The following is a 21,362-nucleotide window of genomic DNA, read 5'->3' on the forward strand; positions in this document are numbered from 1 at the left end:
GCCACAAACACACATTCTTTGAGAGAGCGCTCAAAAAACAATAACAAAACACACAAAAGGGTGCACAGAGATTCTCTGCTTACTCCATAGCTAGTATACCTCACACCTCTTACATCCCAGCCAAAGGACAGGAGTATGGCAGCCCCTCTGATACCCAGCTCCAAAAGAGGAGAGAGCAGGAAAGAGAACTCAGCTGGTCCTAAGGTTCTTCTGCAACACAAGCTGTGAGACTGAAACAGACACACAGCAGGTCATAACTAAGGCCATCACTCTACAAGTGATGATACTCAGGTCAATGGACAGTAACCATGGTGCAAGCGTTAATCCCCCCCACAGATTAGACCAGTAACAGAAAAGCCAACTATTTGTGTTCCTCCATGCTTGTTGTCTATCAAGGGCTGTATTTCTCTGTATACTTGACCTTTGGCATCCATCACAGTAAGTCTGAACAAATCTGAATCGGAAGAAAACAATGCACTAAATCTCAAATCATCGTATTTTCCTTTTTTGAACTGTTTGACCTTGCCCTTTATGTTTTCCCGTATCTTACGCCACACTTCATTACAAGGACTGCAAATAGCCATTTTTTTTTTCCCCCTCTTCTATTCATTATAAATACAGAAAACATGAGATAACCTTTCATTAGAAGAGAACCAGTTTAGTTGATTGAACAGCAAGGAAGCAAGAGAAATAACGACTAAGATAAAAAGTAATAAAGGTTGGAAGTTTGGGAAATCAGAAGAATTACTGAGACATGATATAGAGAAGTGGAATGAGATGAAGGGAATTAAAATGAAGTCTAAATGTCTGCAGAGTTGCTCAATAAGGAGATTTATTCAATTGTAAAACAGCTTCAGTTACCAAGTAGGAAATAGTATGTCCAAATAGCTAAAATGACACTAAAAATGCCTTGTAGAAAGCAATCCTTCACTATCAGCAGATAAGCTTTATTCTTTCTGACTCTGAGCATTAGCTACGTAGACATTGATTTTAGATGTGTGAGTTACTGACAGAAAAATATCAGGTCTTCCTACTTTAACAGGGGAATTGCTGACAAGCTGGCTGCTAAGCCTTGTTTCCTTGTCCCAGCAAAACACCCCATACACTGCTCTGAACAAAGAATGCAAAGTGAAAGGAATGTTTGCTTCAACCACCAGCTGATATTTAATTTCTGCAGCTAGTTTCTCTAGGAGTAGTCAGCAGTAAGACAGCCCTTGCCAAGGCAGACTTCAGACAGCCTTGCTCTGGAGCTCTGCACTGCATTCTGAAGAATTCTCTCTGGCTGACTGATTAACTAGCTGGCTAAGACCAATGCCAAAAGTTGGGTGCTGTGAGTTCTTTCTTCCTCCTGTCAAATCTTTGTTGATTTGATCGGTTTCATCAATTTAAGAACGCATTCATTAACACAGGAAAAAAAACAGTATTTCAACTGTTGCTCACAATGGTGTCTAGACCATTATCCTGAATTACTTTGATAAGATCTGATGAAACCCACAGCTGAATTACCAGATAGTGAAGCTTAGTTTAAACAAAAATCTACATCCACCACTCCGAAATATTCGTCTCTTGTAAAAATGCACTACCTATTTGTTAAGTGTCGAGTCTTGCTTTCATTGCCTCTTTTGCTGCACAAGCATTTTGATGTGTGTCACAGCTGCAGGGCTGTCTGCACTCATATTCATGAGAGCTCTTGTATCTTCAGTGAACTCTGCCTTTCTCAATCTTCTGCGATGGAATGATGCGATTCTTCCCCTCCTTTACACAGACCCTATACCTTACAGAAGCTGTTAAATCTTTCCTATGCTACCTTGAGAGCAGTAATAAGTTGAAGAAACAATTATGGTGCTTTTAGGAAGTATGATTTGGTTTAATCTTGGAACGCCAACTGCATTTGCAAACTGCAACTCTCTGCATTCTATACCAAAAGGTATGCAGAGCTGATTTTCAAAACTTTCCTGAATCAAGTGATGAGGAGGCTAAAATTATTCAAATGGCCACTAAAATTTTGAATCAGAGATTTAGACATCAGATTTAAGAACGAATAAACTATATGAGAAGAAGCTAAGTCCACTAATACATTTAGACAGAAACTCCCAAACTTTAAAATGTCACCACGTAAGTAACACTGCCCACAGAAATATGATCTTTAAAAATTGGTTTGCTTTTTCTTGTCAGAAATCTGCAGTACTGTGGTTCTACTAACTCTCATACTTGTATATTCCTGTACATGCTTTGGTCTTTTGAGTTTTCTTTCTTTTGGAGGGGAAGATATTTTTTTGTTTCACGATATGCTTTATGGTTTTCTACTAAGACAGTAAATGCTTTAATGTTTGTATCCTGACGTAGTCACCTTCATCCTCTATAAGCAATTACCTTAAGAAGAGGTGGAAGTGTAGACAAAAGGACAAGCTTTGGTTGAATGTCTCACCTCTGCAGGTTCTCCCTCTTATCAACGGAAAACGATGTGCTCCTTTAAAAAGAGAGCAAGCAGCATCTAGCTTAGAATTGAGCTTGGAATTAGCTCGGTATATTACAATCACAGAATTGGCAGGTTTGGAAGAGACCTCTGAAGATCATCTAGTCCAACCCCCCTGCCGAGCAGGCTCACCTAGAGCACATTGCGCAGGATGACAATGAACCTACCTCCTGTTTTCTCCCTCTTTAAGGAAGCCTATTTCTGGAGGCTATGGAGGAAGCTTAGGGAGATAGTCTTGTTAGGCAATTAATCTAATCTAAGTCTCATTAGACAATGCAGCATCATTCTAGAACAAATTTTTGCAAGGATCAATACAAATCAGACGTTTGCTACAAGGAACATACTTCTCTTTTTGCAGGTATCACGCATCTTTCAAGACTGATGACCAAACTAAACTCCTTACGTGTCCTCCATGTCTTAGATCTTGGATGCCAGGCAGCAGTTATATTACAGACAAGGCCAGGACAAAGATGCTAATGGCACACTACCTCATAGCAGTGACTCAACAGGAACAATCTTGTTCGAGGGCATTCTCACACTTGGAAATAACTCTTCCCAGTATTGCTGCTAGACCCACTAGCATGTATGGCATGCTATCTTTATCAAAGGCGTAAGGAACCATGAAAGGAACTAGTAAAACTAGTGAATGCAGTTGAGAAGTCTCAAAAGGTCAATGGAACCTCATAAACTCCAGAGCAGTTTCAAAATATACATGAATGATGACCCAGAATGACCGTCATCTTGAGATCAGACATCAGATCACAAGAGCAAATCTGCAGAGTATGTCGTACCATCTAGAAATCATACAGCAGCTGGCTGCTGCATCCGAGTCCTTTTTCCTCCCAGGTACTCATTCTCAAATCTTTCTGCAGAGAAGCATCCATATTATCTGATGGCAAAGGAAGAATGCTGTATGAACACAAGTCTTCCTGCTCTTATACAATCTGCTGTCAACACAGCAATAGAAAACTGACCAACTGTTTAGCAACACTGCAAAAGAAGACAGGAGAGCAACTCAACACCCTGTCATCGTTTTGGGGCTGGGACAGAGTCCTTCATACAAGCTCACACAATGCTGTGTTTTGGATTTTTGATGAAAATAGTGGTGATAATACACTTATGTTTTTGGTTGTTGCAGAGAAGTATTTGCACAGAGCCAAAGACTTTTTGGCTTCTTGCACTGCCCTGACAGAGAGGGGGAGCTAGCAGTGTGCAGGAAGTTGGGAGGGGACACAGCCAGGACAGGTGAACCAGGCTGACCAAGGAGGTATTCCATACCATATGACATCATGCTCAGCAATAAAAGCTGGGGTAAAGAAGGAAGAAGGGGGAGATGTTCAGAGTGATGGTGTTTGTCTTCCCAAGAAACCATTACATGTGATGAGCCCTGCTTTCTTGGATGTGGTTGAACATCTGCCTGCTGATGGGAAGGAGTGAATTAATTGTGTTGCTTTGCTCATGCACACAGCTTTTCTTTACCCAGTAAACTGTCTTCATCTCAACCTATGAGTTCTCATGCTTTTACCTTTCCAATTTTCACCCCGTCCCACCTGGGAAGAGGGAGCGAGCGGCTGTGCGGCACTTAGCTGCCTACCGGAGCTACACCACAACACTCCCAGTAAGGGCAAACAATAGCTTTAGTACTAAATATTAACAAGAAGCCCCTGTCATTGCCCCTGCTTGATCATTCTGACCAGTTAGGGTTCTCAGCTACATTTTCAGTCATTTGTTCTATAACGCTTTCAATCAAGATAAGAGGAAAAGAGAAAGCCCCAACTTACTGAAAGCAATTTGGTCCAAACACAGTGGCGAGATTGCAGAGGTTCATCCTGTTCTCTACATGATGTTCAGCAACCTTTATCAGGAACTGGCACAGATACTTCAGCAGGCAGTAATGAGCTTCAGGCAGTTCTTTAAGGAGTTCTTTTAAGTTACTTTCCTTCTGTATGTCATTTCTAGCATCTAGGAAAAACAAAAAGAGAAAAAACATACACATGTGTATGTATTTGTGTGTGGTTTTCTACATTGCTGCCAATTTACTTACATGGGTGAACAAACAGTGGGATATAAAACGTAGTCTTATTTCTGTTCTGACATCTACCCCGTCAAATTTCCTCAGTGAACCTATACCTTCCTCCTCAGGCTTATTACGGCCAACGTTGGCACTGTATCATGCTTACCTTTACAATATACTGTTTTCCTCAGCAGAAGCAGCAGTGGATAAAGCTGGCAGCATTAGAGCATGTTTGTTCCCACCTCGCACAGTTACGTTTCCGCATGTTATTATCTCTGCTTCCCACACCCTATCTTACTTTGTTTTTTAGTTTCCCTGCCCATGATAAACTTCAAAAAGAGTAAAGCAAGAACGGTAAAAGAAGGGGGCTCCTGAAATACAGTGTTAGAATAACAATACTGCAGTACCTTCAGCAGGTACATTTTATGCAAAGCTCATTTTTGCATTGTTTTGACACAATGACAACTCACAATGACAAACCCAGACTAAGCCTTTGATCAGGAGTCTTGCTTAAGGAAAAAAGGATGTTTAGGGAACTGTTACATTCCATAAGGAGCCCATATTTGGCCTAATGTTAGAGAATAGCCTTGTCATACTGTACAATCTTCTAGAATTTAAGTATGGATTAAAGCCTGACATTAATCAGTTCAGTGTGGGAAAGTAGGACTAAAGCCAACTTCCTTTCAGGCAGCACTTTTTTTTTTTTTTTTTTTAAAGGAAGCAAAAATTGCACTAACTTCAGCGATGCTGTGCTTATACAGACTCAGGCAGTGAACACAAGCTTAGCCTCACACACAGTTTCTACTTCATTTTGTTCTGCTTCTGGAATTGAACTCAAAACCCACAAAATTCTTTGCTCCCCTTCTCCACTTTCCAAAAAGTGATTAGTACCAACCAAAATGTTTGTTTTGCATTTTGTTAAAGTAAAATTTTGGAAAAAAAAAAAAAATTCCCCTTCCTTTATGTCAAAATGTGCCTTAACACTTGTAAACACACATTTCTACTCTCCTCCAAAACACAATTTTATTGAAACTCTCATATACAGTTACTGGGCTTTTGTACAACCACACTTTTAGACAGAACTCAAGCACTACATGTTTTCCTTACCCATCTAATTACAAGCAGCGGCCATTAGCAGGAGTGCATTTCTAACAGTGTTATCGTTATGATCAGCCTTATGAGTTGATGGTTTCAGGGTTGTAAAACTGTCGTGTAATTGTTTTTTTCTTAGAGAAGGACACGAAGGTTTATTGCTTGACAAAGCCAAAGTGACCTCACATTAAGTTCTTACCCTCTGTGTTCTCTGCAAAAGACTACCTTGTCCCAGAGTAGCTGCTGGCTTATCATGGGAATAAAGACATCCTGTCCATTCTTAGGGTAACAAAGAATTTGTTCATTCAGAAGACATTACGATCCTCAGCAAGTAGTTTACCCAGCATTCAGGCAAAGCCAAACCAGCCACAGAAATGAAACTGGCTGATAGGCTAGACTCAACAGGTAGTGGTCAGTGGCCCAAAGTCTACTTGGAGCCAGTAATGAGCAGAGTGCCCCAGGGGCACTGTTTAACATCTTCATCAACGATCTAGATGATGAGGTAGAGTGCACCCTCTTAAATTTGAGGATCACACGAAACTGGGAGGAGTGGCTGACTCACCAGAGGAGAGGGCACCTTGACAGGCTGGAAAGGTACGCAGACAAAAACCTTGTGAAGTTCAACAAGGAGAAGTGCAGAGTCCTGAACCTGGGGAGGAACAACTCCAGGCACCCGTATATGCTGGAGGCCACCCAGCGACAAAGCAGCTCTGCAGAAACGTATACACCAAGTTGAACATGAGTCAGCAGCACGCCCTTACTGTTAAGAAGGCTAACAGTATTCTTAGCTGTATTATGCAAAAGTATCACCAGAAGGTCAAAATAGGTGATCCTTCCCCTTTACTCAGCACTGGTAAGGCTACACCTGGAGTGCTTTATCCAGTTCTGGGCCCCCCAGTACAAGAGACAGATGGGCATGCTGGAAAAAGTCCAACGGAGGGCCACCAAGATGATCAAGGGACTGGAGCACCTCTGCTGTGAGGAAAGGCTGAGAGCGTTAGGACTGTAGAGCCTGGAGAAAAGGAGGCTCAGGAAGCCTCCTTATGTGTACAAATACCTGAAGGGAGGATGCAGTGAAGACAGAGCCATATTTTCAGTGCTGCCCGGTGATGGGACAAGAGGCAATTGACACAAACTGGAACACAAGAGGTTCTGCCCGAACATCAGGAAGCACTTGTGCTGTGCAGATGACAGTGCACTGAAACAGGCTGCCCAGAGAGGTTGTGGAGTCTCTGTCCTTGCAGATCTTCAACAGCCACCTGGACATGGTCCTGGGCAACCTGATACGAGTGTTCCTGCTTGAGCAGGGAGCTGGACAAGATAGCCTCCAGAGGTCCCTTCCCATCTCAGCCATTCTGTGAAAACTTCTAAATCTTCAAGACTTGTCTTTAGTCAATAATATATAACAAAGGAGGCTGGGTCTGAAACTGTTCAGCAACTAGCTGCTGCCTGTTGTACATCCTCCTGGTACCATGCAGAGGAGAAGACTGGCAGGAAAATATCCCATGCCTTGTATTGCCAGAACAAAGACTTTGAAGAAAAGGACATTTTACACTTCCCCAATATTTTTTGCTTTGAATAGGTTGTGAACATAGTGCAAGGCATGTACAAGTATGTTTCACAATTCTCATCTTCATTTTTAATTTCCCAGAAATACTCCAGGGCTGGATTGCACAGTATTCTAGGTATAGGATCCTTTAGAAAGAAGTTAGCTGTGTAAATTATCAATCTGTATAAAAATATCTGAAAGTGATCCCCAAAATTCGTGATTTCTCTTTTACAGCCAGATATTTTTGTGACTAATAAACAGGACTTATCGTGCACATCATTTGGGAAGCAAATTAATTTCTGTATGTATGTACTTGTCACTTCATACAGGCACTTCCAAGATTTCATCTGCTACTAGGCTTCAGCTTTCTGCCTTACATGACATGCAGTAAAAGGCGAGAAAAGCCTTTGGAAGTTTTATACTCACAGAATGTTAATTTTTATCTGTCTGTTTTGATACCATGTACCTAATAAGACTTACTTCATGAGAGCTGGCCAAAGTTTAAAATGCCAGTTAAATTATAGGACCAAACATTTCAACTAAGTGATTAACTATATTCTTTTCTGCTGCAGCTAAGAAATTATCTCCATCAAAGAAAGCAAGTATCAAATGTGCAGGAAGGAAATATGCAAAAATCTCGCTTACTTATGGCAACTATTTCTTTGAAAAATATTGTGAGATATAGAGAAAAAAATATCATGACTTCATTGCAATGAATCAGCTTGGTAACAGTAGGAAATCTGACTTATTTTTATCTCTGCAGCAAAATTTCACAATGCCTCTAGAAGTCTGTGTTAAATTGAATAACAATAAGGAATTTAATGGATTTGTATTTTCACTGATCAAACTGGACTGGACAGTCTCTGACTTGATTACTAATTACCTTTTCATGAAGCTCAAAGAAAACCAAAACAAAACTAATTTCCCCATAGACAGAACACTGAAATTCACCTTGTAACAAACTTCTGTTTAAATAACAGAACAACTGCACAGTGGTGTTTGTTTGCTTGGTTTGGTTTGTTTTTTAAACTATAAATTGCCTGCAGTTATAATAAGGAATGCTAAAGCCCTCACTCAGGAAAAAAGGCAAAAAACATCTCCTGCTACCATCTCCCCATCACCTAATTAGGGAATGCCCTTGAGAACTAATTGCCTCTCTGAATCTCCCACTGGGGCATTTGATTGACAGGTGCTCTTCCATTTACCGAAGGATTTTCCATCCTTTTAAAACCAGAAAGATGCTAATAACCTCCACAAAATATTTTGGACACAGATTTGCACTGACTACACAGAAATCTAGTGGCCTCATGATATCAATTGTTTTTAGTGGGTCTGATGTCCCTGTTCATTAAACATGATTTAGTATGTGGTGTGGACCAGAGATGTCTGTTTCTGGACACAACCAAACCTTTGTTCCCTCCTCAGTACTATCTTAGTATCAGGGGTGTTCTGCTTTCACTTCTGTCCTTTTAGGAACACAGACAGGTATCAGACCATAAGATGTTCAGAAACTACACTAACTGAATGTCACAGAACCACTGAGCAGCAGGAGACGGAAAACCCATTTACTGAGCCATGAAATTCTCTGCCCTGCTGAAAGGGGAACAAGAAAATCTCTCTCTCCCCCCCTTTTCCAGTGAAAAGGCAAGGGAAGGATATTGAACCTTCCTCCCAGCGCAATTCAAAAATCAAAACTAATTTGTTAATTATCCTGCTGCTGAGACTTAAGCTTTATTTTTAAAAGCTACTAATTACCGTTATACTGAATTCAGAGAGTAACGTGCACATACAGTGTAACATGCACGCTGTACGTTTTGCAGGACAAATGGAACTTAGCTGTCCATGACCGCAATATTTCAAATGAAACAGTTTTTCAACTTACTAGAGAGCCCGAATATTTGAGTCATGACAGATGATTTCCTGTAGTGCTCTTCCTTCTTTTGTCCACCTGCTAGACAATATTTCAATTTGTCTCGAAGTCAATCATAAATGTTTACTCAGCTGGTACTGACCATCAGAGAAACATTAAGGTACCGGAGCTGTTTACACTACCATACAGACAAGCATCAAGTGTATCAAAGCCCTAAGCTTATGTAGTTGCCTAATTTTGTGAGGTACGAGGTGTCCTGTGGAAGTCAAGGCTACCAAGAGCAGTCTTACTTATTAAATCAGATTACAGAGTGCAGCATGAAGCTAAGCATATGCTGCAGCGCCTTGAGATGAGACAAATGAGCCTGTCAATAATAGAAACAGCAGAGTGCCAGACTTTCAAAGGCAATTCGGGAACATGAATTTAAATCATATTTAATATTATAACTATGTATTTAAATCATATAGAAATACCTCCAGCTACCAAAACACTTGGTATTTTCAAGCACAGGACTTTCCCTGGTATATCGAGCTTTTGCCAGGGACTCGCTGCTGAGGGGCAGCAGTCAAGGAGGCAACCGAAAACAGCAGGCACTCTCTAAAAATGTTAATTAACTAGAAACGGGAGCCTCAACAGTGTAGGAGGCACAGACAAGTTTGCAAGGGTGTTTTCAGTCTCACTTAAGTTCAGTATACACCCACAGATCACAAGAGGGACGTAGGATGGACCATTGGAAAATATTTCTGTACATATTGAGTTTCTTTGACACGCTACTGGCACGATCTAGTTCCCCAATCAATCCCTCTTCATGCTATTCCTTCTCCTTACAGAGCATGCTGTCTGAACATCACCAAAGGTACAGATGCCAGCAGACAGGTGCGTGTAACTTGTTCATTTCTCAAACAGTCTGACCCCAAACAACTCCAGCCTACAAGCACCGAAACTCTATCAGCATGGCGCCGTGCCCTAGCTAATTACCTCTGCTGTGAGGCAAGGAAGAGAGTCTAGGGCTCAGTGTCATGTTATCTATCACGTCTGCATAGCTTTCAGCTGCCTTGCATACTACCAGCCTGGAGGGCAGACAGAAGAGCTTGCATCTGTCTGTAGCTATCAACGTGCCTCTAGAAGTCAATCTTTGGCATAGAGGCAGCAGGCTGTACACTGCAGTCACCACTACGCTGTGTTTGCTAGGCTAGGCTGTTGAAGGAATCAAAGCGTTTCTTTCTTCCTCCACAACCTACAGGAAGTGGGACTCCAGCCTCTGGCTGGAAGTGATTTGCTTCAGACAAGGCTCTGCCCCAGACTGGAAAAAATAAAATAAAATCACACCTTGCTGCCATCAGAAGCAGAAATGCAGAAAGTCCTTGCCACGAGAAGGCTGTCATCACAATTCAGCTTGAGACCCTTTGCTCTCTGTCATTAAAGCACTTCACAGAGCTGTATTTACCCCCCGTCACTATATTGGGAACAGTTGTCCTGTTACTTCTTTTGCAGCTCTGCTGAGTGTTACCATCTGCACAAGAAAGCTGGTTCCAAATGTTTTCAATGTACAGCAAGCATCTTCAGCACAGAGAAAACAGAAGTGTCATGAGTTGTTCCAAACCAAAATAGCATCAAAATGACAATAAAAGCTATAGAGAAAGGTTAAAAACATGCCACTATAGCCTGGAGAGCCACAGACAACTAGTGAATCTGATTTATTCCAGTTACTGCTGTTACAGTGGTTAAAGAGTCAGCTCTCATTTATTCATTTTCACACCCACTATTCAGGTTGAAGTTTGACCTCTAAAATCCCCCAACACAATCTGTTTTTGCTCCTGCCTGTTCATGTAGCTCATGCAGTTGATGGCTACCAAGCGTTCCCTAAAATGACTTGTTGATCCAGGAGGGAGCTCGTCCTTCCCTTCCACCACCTCCCATCCCTCTCCCTGAAACTTTCAGAGCTGTTCACTAGCACCACACAAAACCTCGTCAGCTCTAACAGTTTGTGAGGGGAGGGGTGTGAGAGACAGAACTCTCATCTAGCTGCTACATACTGAAAAATGCAAAATTTTCTGTGATCAAATAGCATTCAATTTAATTAGACTCAGTGCCAAAGGAAGACAGGAGCCTACATTTCACTGTGCCCCTGCTGGAGAAGGAATGCAACAAAGAAGAAAAAGAAAGAAAAAGAATCACATAACGGAAAAACTTTCTGCATGCTAAAAAGGATAACAGCAACCTGCCTTGCTAAAAGCAAGGGACGGGTGAAAGGGGTAAGAGCTGTGCATACAGAGCTTGTTCTTAGTATGTACAAATGTCTTAAGAGTCAGTGATTGGGTTATAAAAGATAAGAAATGAAAAGCCAGAAGGAATAAACAAGCTCAGACGGATTTCTGTACAGGAGCTACTGATAACTTCCAAATGAGCTTTCTGAAAGAAGTATCTTTCAGTCATCCAGGGCTTTCACTGGTCTGCAAGCACGGCCCATTTTGCTCGGGCAGGCACAGCCCTGTTCTCCGGCAAAACTGCAGCCACAGAGCAGACTGTAGTGGACATTTTTGACCCCAGGATCCCCTGCAAATAGCAACGTTCATATTTGTCAAGCACTCTGAAGAGACCAGTCAACACAAAGATCGCTACCAGTCCCTAGCCTGTACTTGCTACACGTCTCCAATTTACACCTTTTACAGATGGAGGCCCTTCTCAACTCCCACTGTCACTGCCCTTCTGCAAGGGTAGGGAGAGAAGGTCAGGATGCAGCAGACTGCCCATAGGATACGCTACGTGATGTTTTCTGGAACTGCATAGTCTTGGAATTACTCTGAATATTTATATAAACAGCATTGCATCAGGATTTAGGGGCAGCATGCACATTTCACACTGCTGTTGCACAGGCTTCTGATAGCATGCCAAACCAGCTGTGCGCGCTTCCTGAACTACCAACGTATCACGTTTCTCTTTTTCAATAAAGGGCAGATCATTTACTCTTTGGTTTGGTAACGTGGACTATACCCTGCTTTGAAAAGGATTTACAATCTCAGGTAAGATTTGCAGTTTTCAGTCCAGCTATTTTTAACTGGGGGAATCACTCCCTAACATTTTGTATAGGAAGGAAAGTAATTGTGTGTTATTCTCAGGCCAAACTTTTAGCTGATTGAAAAGATGCTGATACCAATCCCTGAAAATATTCCGAGGGAATTCTAAGCTAATTACAGAGCTTCAACAGGAGGGAATACAGAGGTTGTAACAGAGCTTGTAACTGCCTTCACTGTAGACATACAGTGAAGTGGCTCCAGATTCAAAGTTATTTTTTAATAACCTGTTGGCTCAGAAACACCTTGACCTACTTTCTTCATAGTTTACAAAAAGAACACTCGGGCATGCTTGCTGTTGGTACCATTTTGCAACAAATACCCTTGCACATACTTTGATAAGTGAATAGATAATTCCTCCAATCCTGCACAGTTGGTTGATCATTTAACTGTAAACACAGGCCCATCTACCACTGAAACTAATCTGAACCCTACGAAAGTAATCAGTGCCTTTCAGAGCAATTTATGATGCATTTTCCAGCACATGAAAAAAACAACTCAGTTTTCTTCAGACTTTACCTTCCCCTTGCCATAACAGCTCACCCTAATAAAAAATATAATGGGACTAGAACTAGAGGGTATTGTACAATATATGCAAACTTAACTGTAAAGGCACACCACACTTAAACAGACTTTTGGAGAACCGGGTTTGTGATTTACACCAGCAACTTTTTTTCTGAAACAACAAAGCTTGGTGGCTACGTCTGCTAAGTATGGATATGCATCTCATTTCCATAGAAATCACCGGGGGAATTTTGTATTTCCTGTGGGAAGCAGGAACGAATGAGACTTTCCACAAACAGCACAGTTCACAAAGTACATCAATAGTTTCTGGCGCAATACAGTGATATGACCTTTGTGGGGACAGGGATGCAGAACAGGGAACGTGCAACTTATACAAAATTTCCACTTAAAGCAATTTAAGCGAAGGAGCATAATTAAATGCATCTCATGAGTCAGACATGGTTAAATCTAAGAGATCCGAAAGAAAGCACAGCTATGACCAAAAAAATAAAAGAAGGGACTTCCTAAAACAATGGCACCTTCCTACCCAGCACTTCCTGAACCCTGTCCTTGGGCCCCAGACAACTTTACTAAATGATATTTTACAGAGAAATTTTACACAGAGATATTTTTATTTACAGAGGTATTTTACACAGCCCACATACAACCTGATTATTACTTTATTGACTGCACTTAGGGAAAGGCAGAGTTCTTCTCTAGCACACCCTTAACAGTCTGTAGAGCCCCAGACAGGAAAGGAAGAGAAGACATGGTTGTGTTCTCCCTGCTCCAGGCAATAACTAAACTTCATCTCCACTGCAGGCCAAAAAAAGATCCACTGGGGATCTGTTCAGAGGATGTTCCTCTGCATCGTTCCTCCTCTACATGTATCCTATTTGCCTGCTTTACTGTAAAGAGCATATCTCTAGTAGCATGTACCCACACACTTCGCAGCTTCTTAGGAAGACAGCAAGAAGAGGCATCAACTGCCTCCCAGACGGTCCAGGAACAGGGCCAACCACCATCTAGTCTGCATAACAATATGGACTAATACGGATGGATTAGATCAACAAATCATTTAGGCAAACAGCTGTGCAAGTTTCAACTTTCTAAAGCTGAAGTGATGTTCTTCCTTACAGATTAGCTACTACTTAAAGGTTAAAAAATATATATCTTCCAGGTTCTATGCTATGATTGGTAAAGTCTGTTGTTACTTGCAAACTGGCTTGTTTCTGATGGCCAATCACATCACTTAGTGAGAAGTGGAAATTTAGACAATATATGCTTTGGGGCTCAGTGGATAATAACTGTGATTAGCAGATGAAGTTGTTATAACATTTCAGAGCCCATTAGAATGAAATTCCAAGTAATCACCCTAGCAAAACAGAAGGAAACCTGTGTCCTAGAGAGACTGCAGTTATTGTCTACAAGCTTGCTCTAACAAAACAATTGATAATTTTAGTTTATATTTTGCAGATATAACTGGATTGGAAAAGCAAAAATAGTCCTGATTTTACCAAATATGCAAGAAACAGTTTTCTCTCTCTTCTAACGCCATTGTGATTTCTGCCAAGACTCAGAATTGTACATCTGGGAGACGCCTGGGAGCAGATTAAAGCTAAAGTCAAAGGAAATACAGAACAAAGTATGTAAGATAAGAAACAGAGAATACCGCTAATGATGTCTGCATAAACTTCTCCCGAAAGAAAGCACACTGAAGGATGGAAATTTTTACCTCTCACTTACCCTGGTAAAGCTGAATGAACTTGGGCTGCAAGGCAGAGCTGATAATCCCGTCTGGCAACTCTCTCAAAAATAATTTCAGAAGACTGGCTGCTGAGTACACATCGCCATCTTTAACTAGCTCCACCTCTTCTCCACGCTCGTATTGCAGACGCAACTGTTCCACCATTTTCATGCTGCCGTTTACCCTGAAGAGACCTTCTTGGGTCATACCTATAATTATGCATTACACATGAGGATGGTCTGAACTCAGACACTATTGCTATGATAAAACAGATATTCTAGTGTGAATAACACGCTACCATCAATACAAAGGAGGACAATTAATACAATGCAGTTTAAAAAGATATTTTTCCCCTAGAAACTCCAATGGTGAAGCATTGGGCTATGATAACTTAACAAATGCTGTTGACTAGATCTTGAGGCCTGGGATACTCTATGAAAACCCACAACACCCTTTGGCATTGCTGTAACATGCCAATATCTCACACCACGCGGAAATCAATTGAGAGGGCTGCATTTTGCATCAGTATACTTCAGCCGAAAAGAATCCAGGTTCTATAAACCTTTCAAAATTGTTTCACCTTTGCAAGTAGTCATTAGCTTCAATGGGACTCTGCCAAGTACTCACTTATTCACACAAGTGAATATTTCAAGCTTCACTTTTAGGGTAACAGCTTCTTACCTGTGACCACCATGAAGCAAAGACACATGAATACATGGTGATTGCAGCAGTAACTATAATAAGCACCATGGCTTCACAATAGCAGAAAATCTCCGAGATCAAATGCATATTTTGGACAGCACGAGGCCCAAAGTATTTCGCTATGAAAATAAAAATTATCAATCATTTCAGGCCAGACAACCCACACCCAATGAAGGTTTCCATGGAGGAAGTGAGATGAATCATATTGTATCAAGAATCACTTTTTAGGCATACGCTGAGATTCACAGACTTTAAGAAAACATATGCCTAAAGCTCAACTCGGTAAATTAATGTTTCACTAAATCATTTTCACAAGACCTCTGCTTTTTCTGATACTGTGTCTATAGACCTGCTTATTCTTCTTTAGAAGCATAACACTAAGATGATTGAAATATAAGATATATGGTTTTCATTAGTTCAGAGTGGTCATTGCTGAGCAGGAGCCTGGCAGAATGCTGCCAGCCCGAGAAATCAATCCTGATGCAGCAGACCTCGTAAAGAAAAGCAATCTCTTTTATTGGATCAGCAAACAAACTGATCTAGTAAGAAAAAAAATGGACAGATTTTCAAACTTAAGCTTTTTACTTGACTTATGTAAAATACAGCTCAGATCTTGCATTCCTGTATTCACAACAAAACGCTCTAATGTGCCATGCTGTACTGCCATCTGGGGGACAACAGGAAACACCACATCTCAGCAGTTATTTCTGCAGCAGAAATTGAACAGAGCCCCCCTGCAGATAAAATGTCCTTTGCTCTTTCCCAAACAGGCATTTATAGAAATAAAGACAGGCTAGAACCCACTTGGAACAGTAATCAAATATTGCTAAATTCAGTAGAGGAAAACTTGGTTCTACCTATAAATTTGAAAATAAGCAGTTTAATACAAACTTCGTTCAAGAATGTAGCTACACCAAAGTTGGCTCAGCTTTTTCAAATGGGTAGTCAGTTCCCCGTGAGCTGGAAGAGAGTCTCTGAAATGGCTTGACTTAAAAAAGTCCTACGGTGCCTATTACTGCATCTTTGCAGAACAGGAGACACACTGAACAAACAGTATGCCTCCTAAGAGTTTGAGTTCATACCTGGGGCGCTGTTTAAAATGTTTTCATGGTTAACATCACCATTATTTCACAAAATAAACTGTGGGTGAGAACAGAAGAACCATTTCATGAACTTCCTACGTAAGAGGGCATATTTGAGGTCTTCCTTGCACTCTTGAGGAAGAGGATTGATTATATGCTTATCAAGGCTGGATAATCACCTTGGCATTTAGAAGACCAACTAATCTTGCTGCAGAGTAGAGGACTTGGCTTGTTCAGTTCATATTTGGGAAACACTTGTGTGGGATGCAGATCTTTTTATGGAAGGCAGAGTATAGCCTGCAACTTGCAATCAAGAGGGTTTGTCAACTTCTGGTTTCGATTAAACCTGAATGATGCAAGATCTCTTCCCATCCTTGCTTTTTCATTGTTCTAGCAGACTACTTTAAAGCAAGGTGAAGTAGATCAAGCAAAACACTACTGTGGAATAAAGATAGGACTATGTTTTAAATTTGCACTGTACCTTAATCTAAGCTAACTTTGAGGCTGTGTTTGCCTCTACCAGCTTCTAAGGGTCTATCAAGACACAGACATGGAATCTTAAGACTCTGTAATGGGATTATCATTACTGAGCAGCTAAAAGAAAGACCTTAGGGTAAAAACAGATGCAGCTTTTTACAAGATGAAATTGCCGCCACAAAATCTTTTCCAGTGCAGAACAACTGCTACAGGATACATCTGTGCACCAACAGTGCTCTAGATTTCTGCAAAGAGATGTATTTCATCAACAGGGAATGAAGTCCCATTAAACAAATGCAAACAAAGGCTAAGAATTTGACACCTACCTCCCTGGGGGGGTTAAAAATAACTGAAATCTAATGGAAAACCTGCAAGAACATGTATTCCCATTCAGTAACGCATTCTCATGGGATTTGTATATGCACATGAATATTTCTATATAGATATTTACATCTTCTCACTGTCAGAAACTGTGAAATAGCTGAATGTTTTGCCATGAGAAAATCACACAAAGCTTCAAAATGAAATAAGCTCCATTTATAAAACTGAACAGCTTACTAATGAGCATGTGGTGTTTCATAACACTGTAGTTTATAAACATCCCATTAAATAGTAAATTCAGCACCAGGGATGGAAAAAAGGAAACAAATCACACAGTAATATTCACTGCCTGTGGTTAGCACCACAGTCCTATTCAGGACAAAAAAAAAAAAAAATCTTTTCCCTTTGAAGGGCCTTACATATACAGGCAAAAGTAATTTCAGGAAGCTTACCGTGCTGGGTCAGGTACTCAACTATATTCCACACAACTATTGGGATGCCGTTCTTGCTCAGTCCCTGCTGCTGGAGCTCCAGAAGACTCACACCAAACACCTTTGGACGGGTTGTGTCCTTCTGCTTGTTCAGTGGAAGTGAGGCTATCTTCTTCATGTCCTCCTTCAATCTCACAGCCGATTTACTTTGCTTAAAGAAGCACAGGGAAAATGTGCATTAGTCTTGTGAGCTGCAGAAGGTTGCATGGTTACAACACGAGCATATCCATCGAAATTGACTATTATGTTCCAGAATAAGATTTTGGTCTTACTTCCTTTTAATTCATAGGAAAGTCACCGTGAAGTAGGAAAACATAACAGAAAATAAAAAAATAGAAGAGTAAATAACTGGAAAAGAGTGTAAGTACCGTATAATTATGATAAAGGAGAAAGATACTTTTGTACGCAAGCTTGTTACTAGAGTAAGAAGTAACTGACTCACAGGACTGTGCTTCTGTAACTCATGCAGTTCACTGGACTTACAAAAAACAACTGGACAAACACTTACATGAAAAATCCCAATACAACATAATCAGTTCAGGGTGTTATCCAGAATGCCTGTCAGTCTCTGAGGATACTCTACGGAAGGTTCACTGCATTTTTCTTCTAAATGCTATTCCCTGAGGATTCATTTTGGCCACTGCCAGCTGAGATGGACCCTTACAAAAGATTTTATGGTATGTTTAGTATCTGCTAAGTCTGCAATTTAAGTACAGAGATTTCAAGGTTAGCAGGGACTGGGTAATCTAATCACACCTAATATGTGGGGAAAGGACCAGACCAGCTTCAAATGCAAACATCCCATAGCTTCTTCTGGAGGCACAATGTACATCTGGAAGACATTCTCACAAGTTTTGAACTGCAGTGGCAGAGAGAACATTAGACAATACTCAATAAGGCCGAGGGAATAACATAATTTAGGATTAATTTTGGAATGCTGAAATCTTAATAATCATATGGTATTATTGGTTTGGAAAGACTGCCAAAGGCAGAACAACATAACCCACTGCAGTCGTGACTTCCATACACGCCTAAGCATCACTCCTCTAACACAGGCAAGCAGAATAGAACTCAGTACACCTCACTCAAGAGGAAATAAGTTTTTCTACTGATGTCTCTGATGTTTTCCCCATGTTTCTGACATGACACTGCTGGAACAATGGGCCACTGACACCACGGAGTTCAGTCTATTAATTTAAGAAGTCACCACTAGTGTGATGCATACAAATCAATATATTCCTACAGCGTTTTAGTAACAAATAGGCGGTAGAAACCTTACCAACAATTACAATGTTCTTTATACATAACGCTAGGAACCGCTCAGACTCTTGCCTGGGTCTTGGCGCTTGAAATCATAAGGACAAGTTGTAATTTTATTTATTTTTTTTAAACAAATACTTAAAACTTATTCCTTGATGACGTGATATTCTTACTGCAGTTTGTAATGAACCTGAACATCTGCACAGGGTTGCTATTATGCCTGACTGTCCATCCAGATATAATATACCTGGCAGTTCGTTTCTTCTGCTCTGCTGTACCTTTCCTATTAAAAATATATTCCTGGAGTACACGTAAGTTCGATAGTTCCAGGTACTATGCAACACTTATCTGATCTTTACGAAACACCTTACTTGTATAAATGTGTTTTTTAATTGTGAAACATCATTGCAATATATAAATAAAACCAGCATTGCAGTGAACACCTTTTTAATTCTTTACAGTAAACACTACATGCCTAAATTATTGAACTACAATTCGACCGGCTTGTTAAAATGCCTCGTCACGCATCTCTTTTTAAGAGAGATGTTTCCATTGAGGGTTAAATGGGTAATACATGATTTTCGCTTCAGGAGGGTACACGCCAAAGAAAAAGCCACGTAGCTTGGGTTCAGTTCACAAGACAGCAAAAATCCCGAGCAGTTTAGGAGCAGCCGTGGTGCTTAGGGAACTTTTCCAATCAAGGCCTCCAATTACCCCCACAAAAAATCCTGCTCAAGTGCAGGGCTCCGGCCTGTTGCCATTTTAGCACCCAAAACGCTGATGCCACAGAGCTGAAATTCCTTGGTCAAACTCATAATGTACATCTGCAAGGCAAGTAGAGGCATTTCCCGCGTCTGCAGGAACAGAGGAGTAAACTGTTAGGCTCCTTTGGGGCTCTGGAAAGGATTTGTTAACCAGGGAGACGAATTTAAGGGTAGCTATCTCAAACATACGCTTAATCAAAATCAAAGCGCCGCCTCACAACGGCTCTGAGCGTTCACTCTTACACGACCTTAGGCCGGGAAGATTTGCTGTTATAGCAGGAGAAGTTGTCCAGGTACGGAACCGACGGTAACTGACCGCCGAGGCTTGTAGCAGTGACCCTCACCGCCTCTGCACGCCGATGCCCTACGGCACAAAAGCAGCACGGGAGCTGCCCGGGACGGCTCGTCCGCAGCTCACCCAGCCCAGATTTACACAGGGCGCCACGCATCAGCTGCTCGCTGGCTAAAAGTACGAAAAAAAGCCCCTTCTTCGCCTTCCCTAAGCACCGCTTGGAAAACACACGGGAACGACGAAGAAGCTCCGGGGCCGCGCCGGCCTCTCCCGTCTCCCAGCCCCGCGCGGGACAGGCTGAGGGCGGCCACCCCAGCGCCTGCTCCCGCTCTCCCCGGACCCGGGCCGCGATCCGCAGCCGCTCCCCGGGCGGCGCCGCCCCGTCCCCGGGCCGCCCTACTCACGCAGATGGCCAGCGCCCCGGCCCCCATGCTGCCTGCCCGCCGCCCGGGCCCGGCTCCCGCAGCCCGCCCGCCTCCGCTGGGCCCGGCAGCCCCCTCCAGGCCGCCGGCCCGGCCCGCCCCGCCCCTGCCTCTGCCTCTGCCCCCGCCCGGCAGGCCCGACCCCGCGGCTGGGAGGAGAGGGGCCGGCCCCCCGCTCCTCACGCTGCTGGCTGGCTCCCCGAGAGCAGCCGGGGGGGTCTTGGGCCTGGGGGGGTTCCCCCGGCCTGGCCGCCCCTGGCTGAGCAGGCAGCGGTGTGGGAAGAGCCAAGTCTCCGCGAGTTTTGCTGCCACAAAATCCACTTTGTGAAGTGGAAGGAAAAGCAGTAGGGCCCTTTGTGTTGTTCGGGAGCGTGCGGTGTGTAGGTCACGACCGCTTCTGGTCCCCTCGCACCTACAGATTCCGTGACTGATACAGGTCAACAGAGCCGACCAGCACGATGCAAAGTCAGCGTCGCTAAATGCACTCCTTTGCCAAGGAAGAATCCCTACTACAACCCGCACTCTGCTTGCTAGTGGCAGTGCTACGTGGTACATATTGGGCCTGAACGTAAAAAGGGTGGAATGCGGGAATTAATCATAACCCCACCCACCCACGCCCCTCAACCCCCTGGTTTTCCATCTAGGGATATAGTAGTGAAATAAGAGAAAGGTTAAAGCAAAAAGGGGTGGAAAAAAACCACAGTGCTTGCGACCGCCAGCAGTCACATCATACAAAGAGTCTGCAGCAGGCTGGAAGCAGGGCTGGTACTAGAAATTTCAAGAAAAGTATGAAAGTATGTTTCAAAATTGCACTGTAGAGTTGTGTGGTTTCAACGTTTGACACTTTTTTTTATTATTTATTTATTTATTTGTTTATTTTTGTGGAAGAGAAGCACATATACTTATTTCTGTATCCTTCCAGATGCAAGTGTTACTCGGCAGTGCCTCAGCATGTGAGTAGAAGACGAGGTCTTTGGAAAGTCTGCCTCTCCGAAGTACCTGCGTCTGGTACGGGAAGAAAAGAAAGGCTGTACAGCTAGAGAAAAACTGAGGAAAAAGAACATTTTCCCGGAGGCAGATGGGAAGGGACTGAACTATGTGTCAGATGGAAAATGTTACCTGCAGATTTCAACTTTCATTCATAATGTATTTTTATTAGGTGTTGTAATCAGTATCTCCTTCATACTCGGTTTCTGTTTCCTGTCTGAGCTCAGTTAAACCAGCC

General features: G+C 42.2%; 1 protein-coding gene across 6 annotated transcripts in view; it reads right to left on the minus strand.

Annotated features, from left to right (window-relative positions):
• FAM13A (family with sequence similarity 13 member A) overlaps positions 1–20,173 on the minus strand; it is a 132,045-nt gene extending 111,872 nt beyond the window's left edge. For all 6 annotated transcript variants that reach the window (XM_035326302.1, XM_035326300.1, XM_035326298.1 and 3 more), the window contains exons 1-4: positions 20,120–20,173; positions 17,361–17,550; positions 14,326–14,535; positions 4,258–4,438 (exon numbers count right to left, since the gene is read on the minus strand). In XM_035326302.1, the coding sequence (XP_035182193.1) occupies positions 4,258–4,438; positions 14,326–14,535; positions 17,361–17,550; positions 20,120–20,146 (608 nt within the window). In that variant the 5' untranslated portion in view covers positions 20,147–20,173. The remainder of the gene's footprint in view (positions 1–4,257; positions 4,439–14,325; positions 14,536–17,360; positions 17,551–20,119) is intronic.
• Between the last annotated feature and the right edge of the window lie 1,189 nt (positions 20,174–21,362).

The sequence above is a fragment of the Oxyura jamaicensis genome, chromosome 4 (genome assembly GCF_011077185.1).
Source record: "Oxyura jamaicensis isolate SHBP4307 breed ruddy duck chromosome 4, BPBGC_Ojam_1.0, whole genome shotgun sequence".
Classification (NCBI taxonomy): domain Eukaryota; kingdom Metazoa; phylum Chordata; class Aves; order Anseriformes; family Anatidae; genus Oxyura; species Oxyura jamaicensis.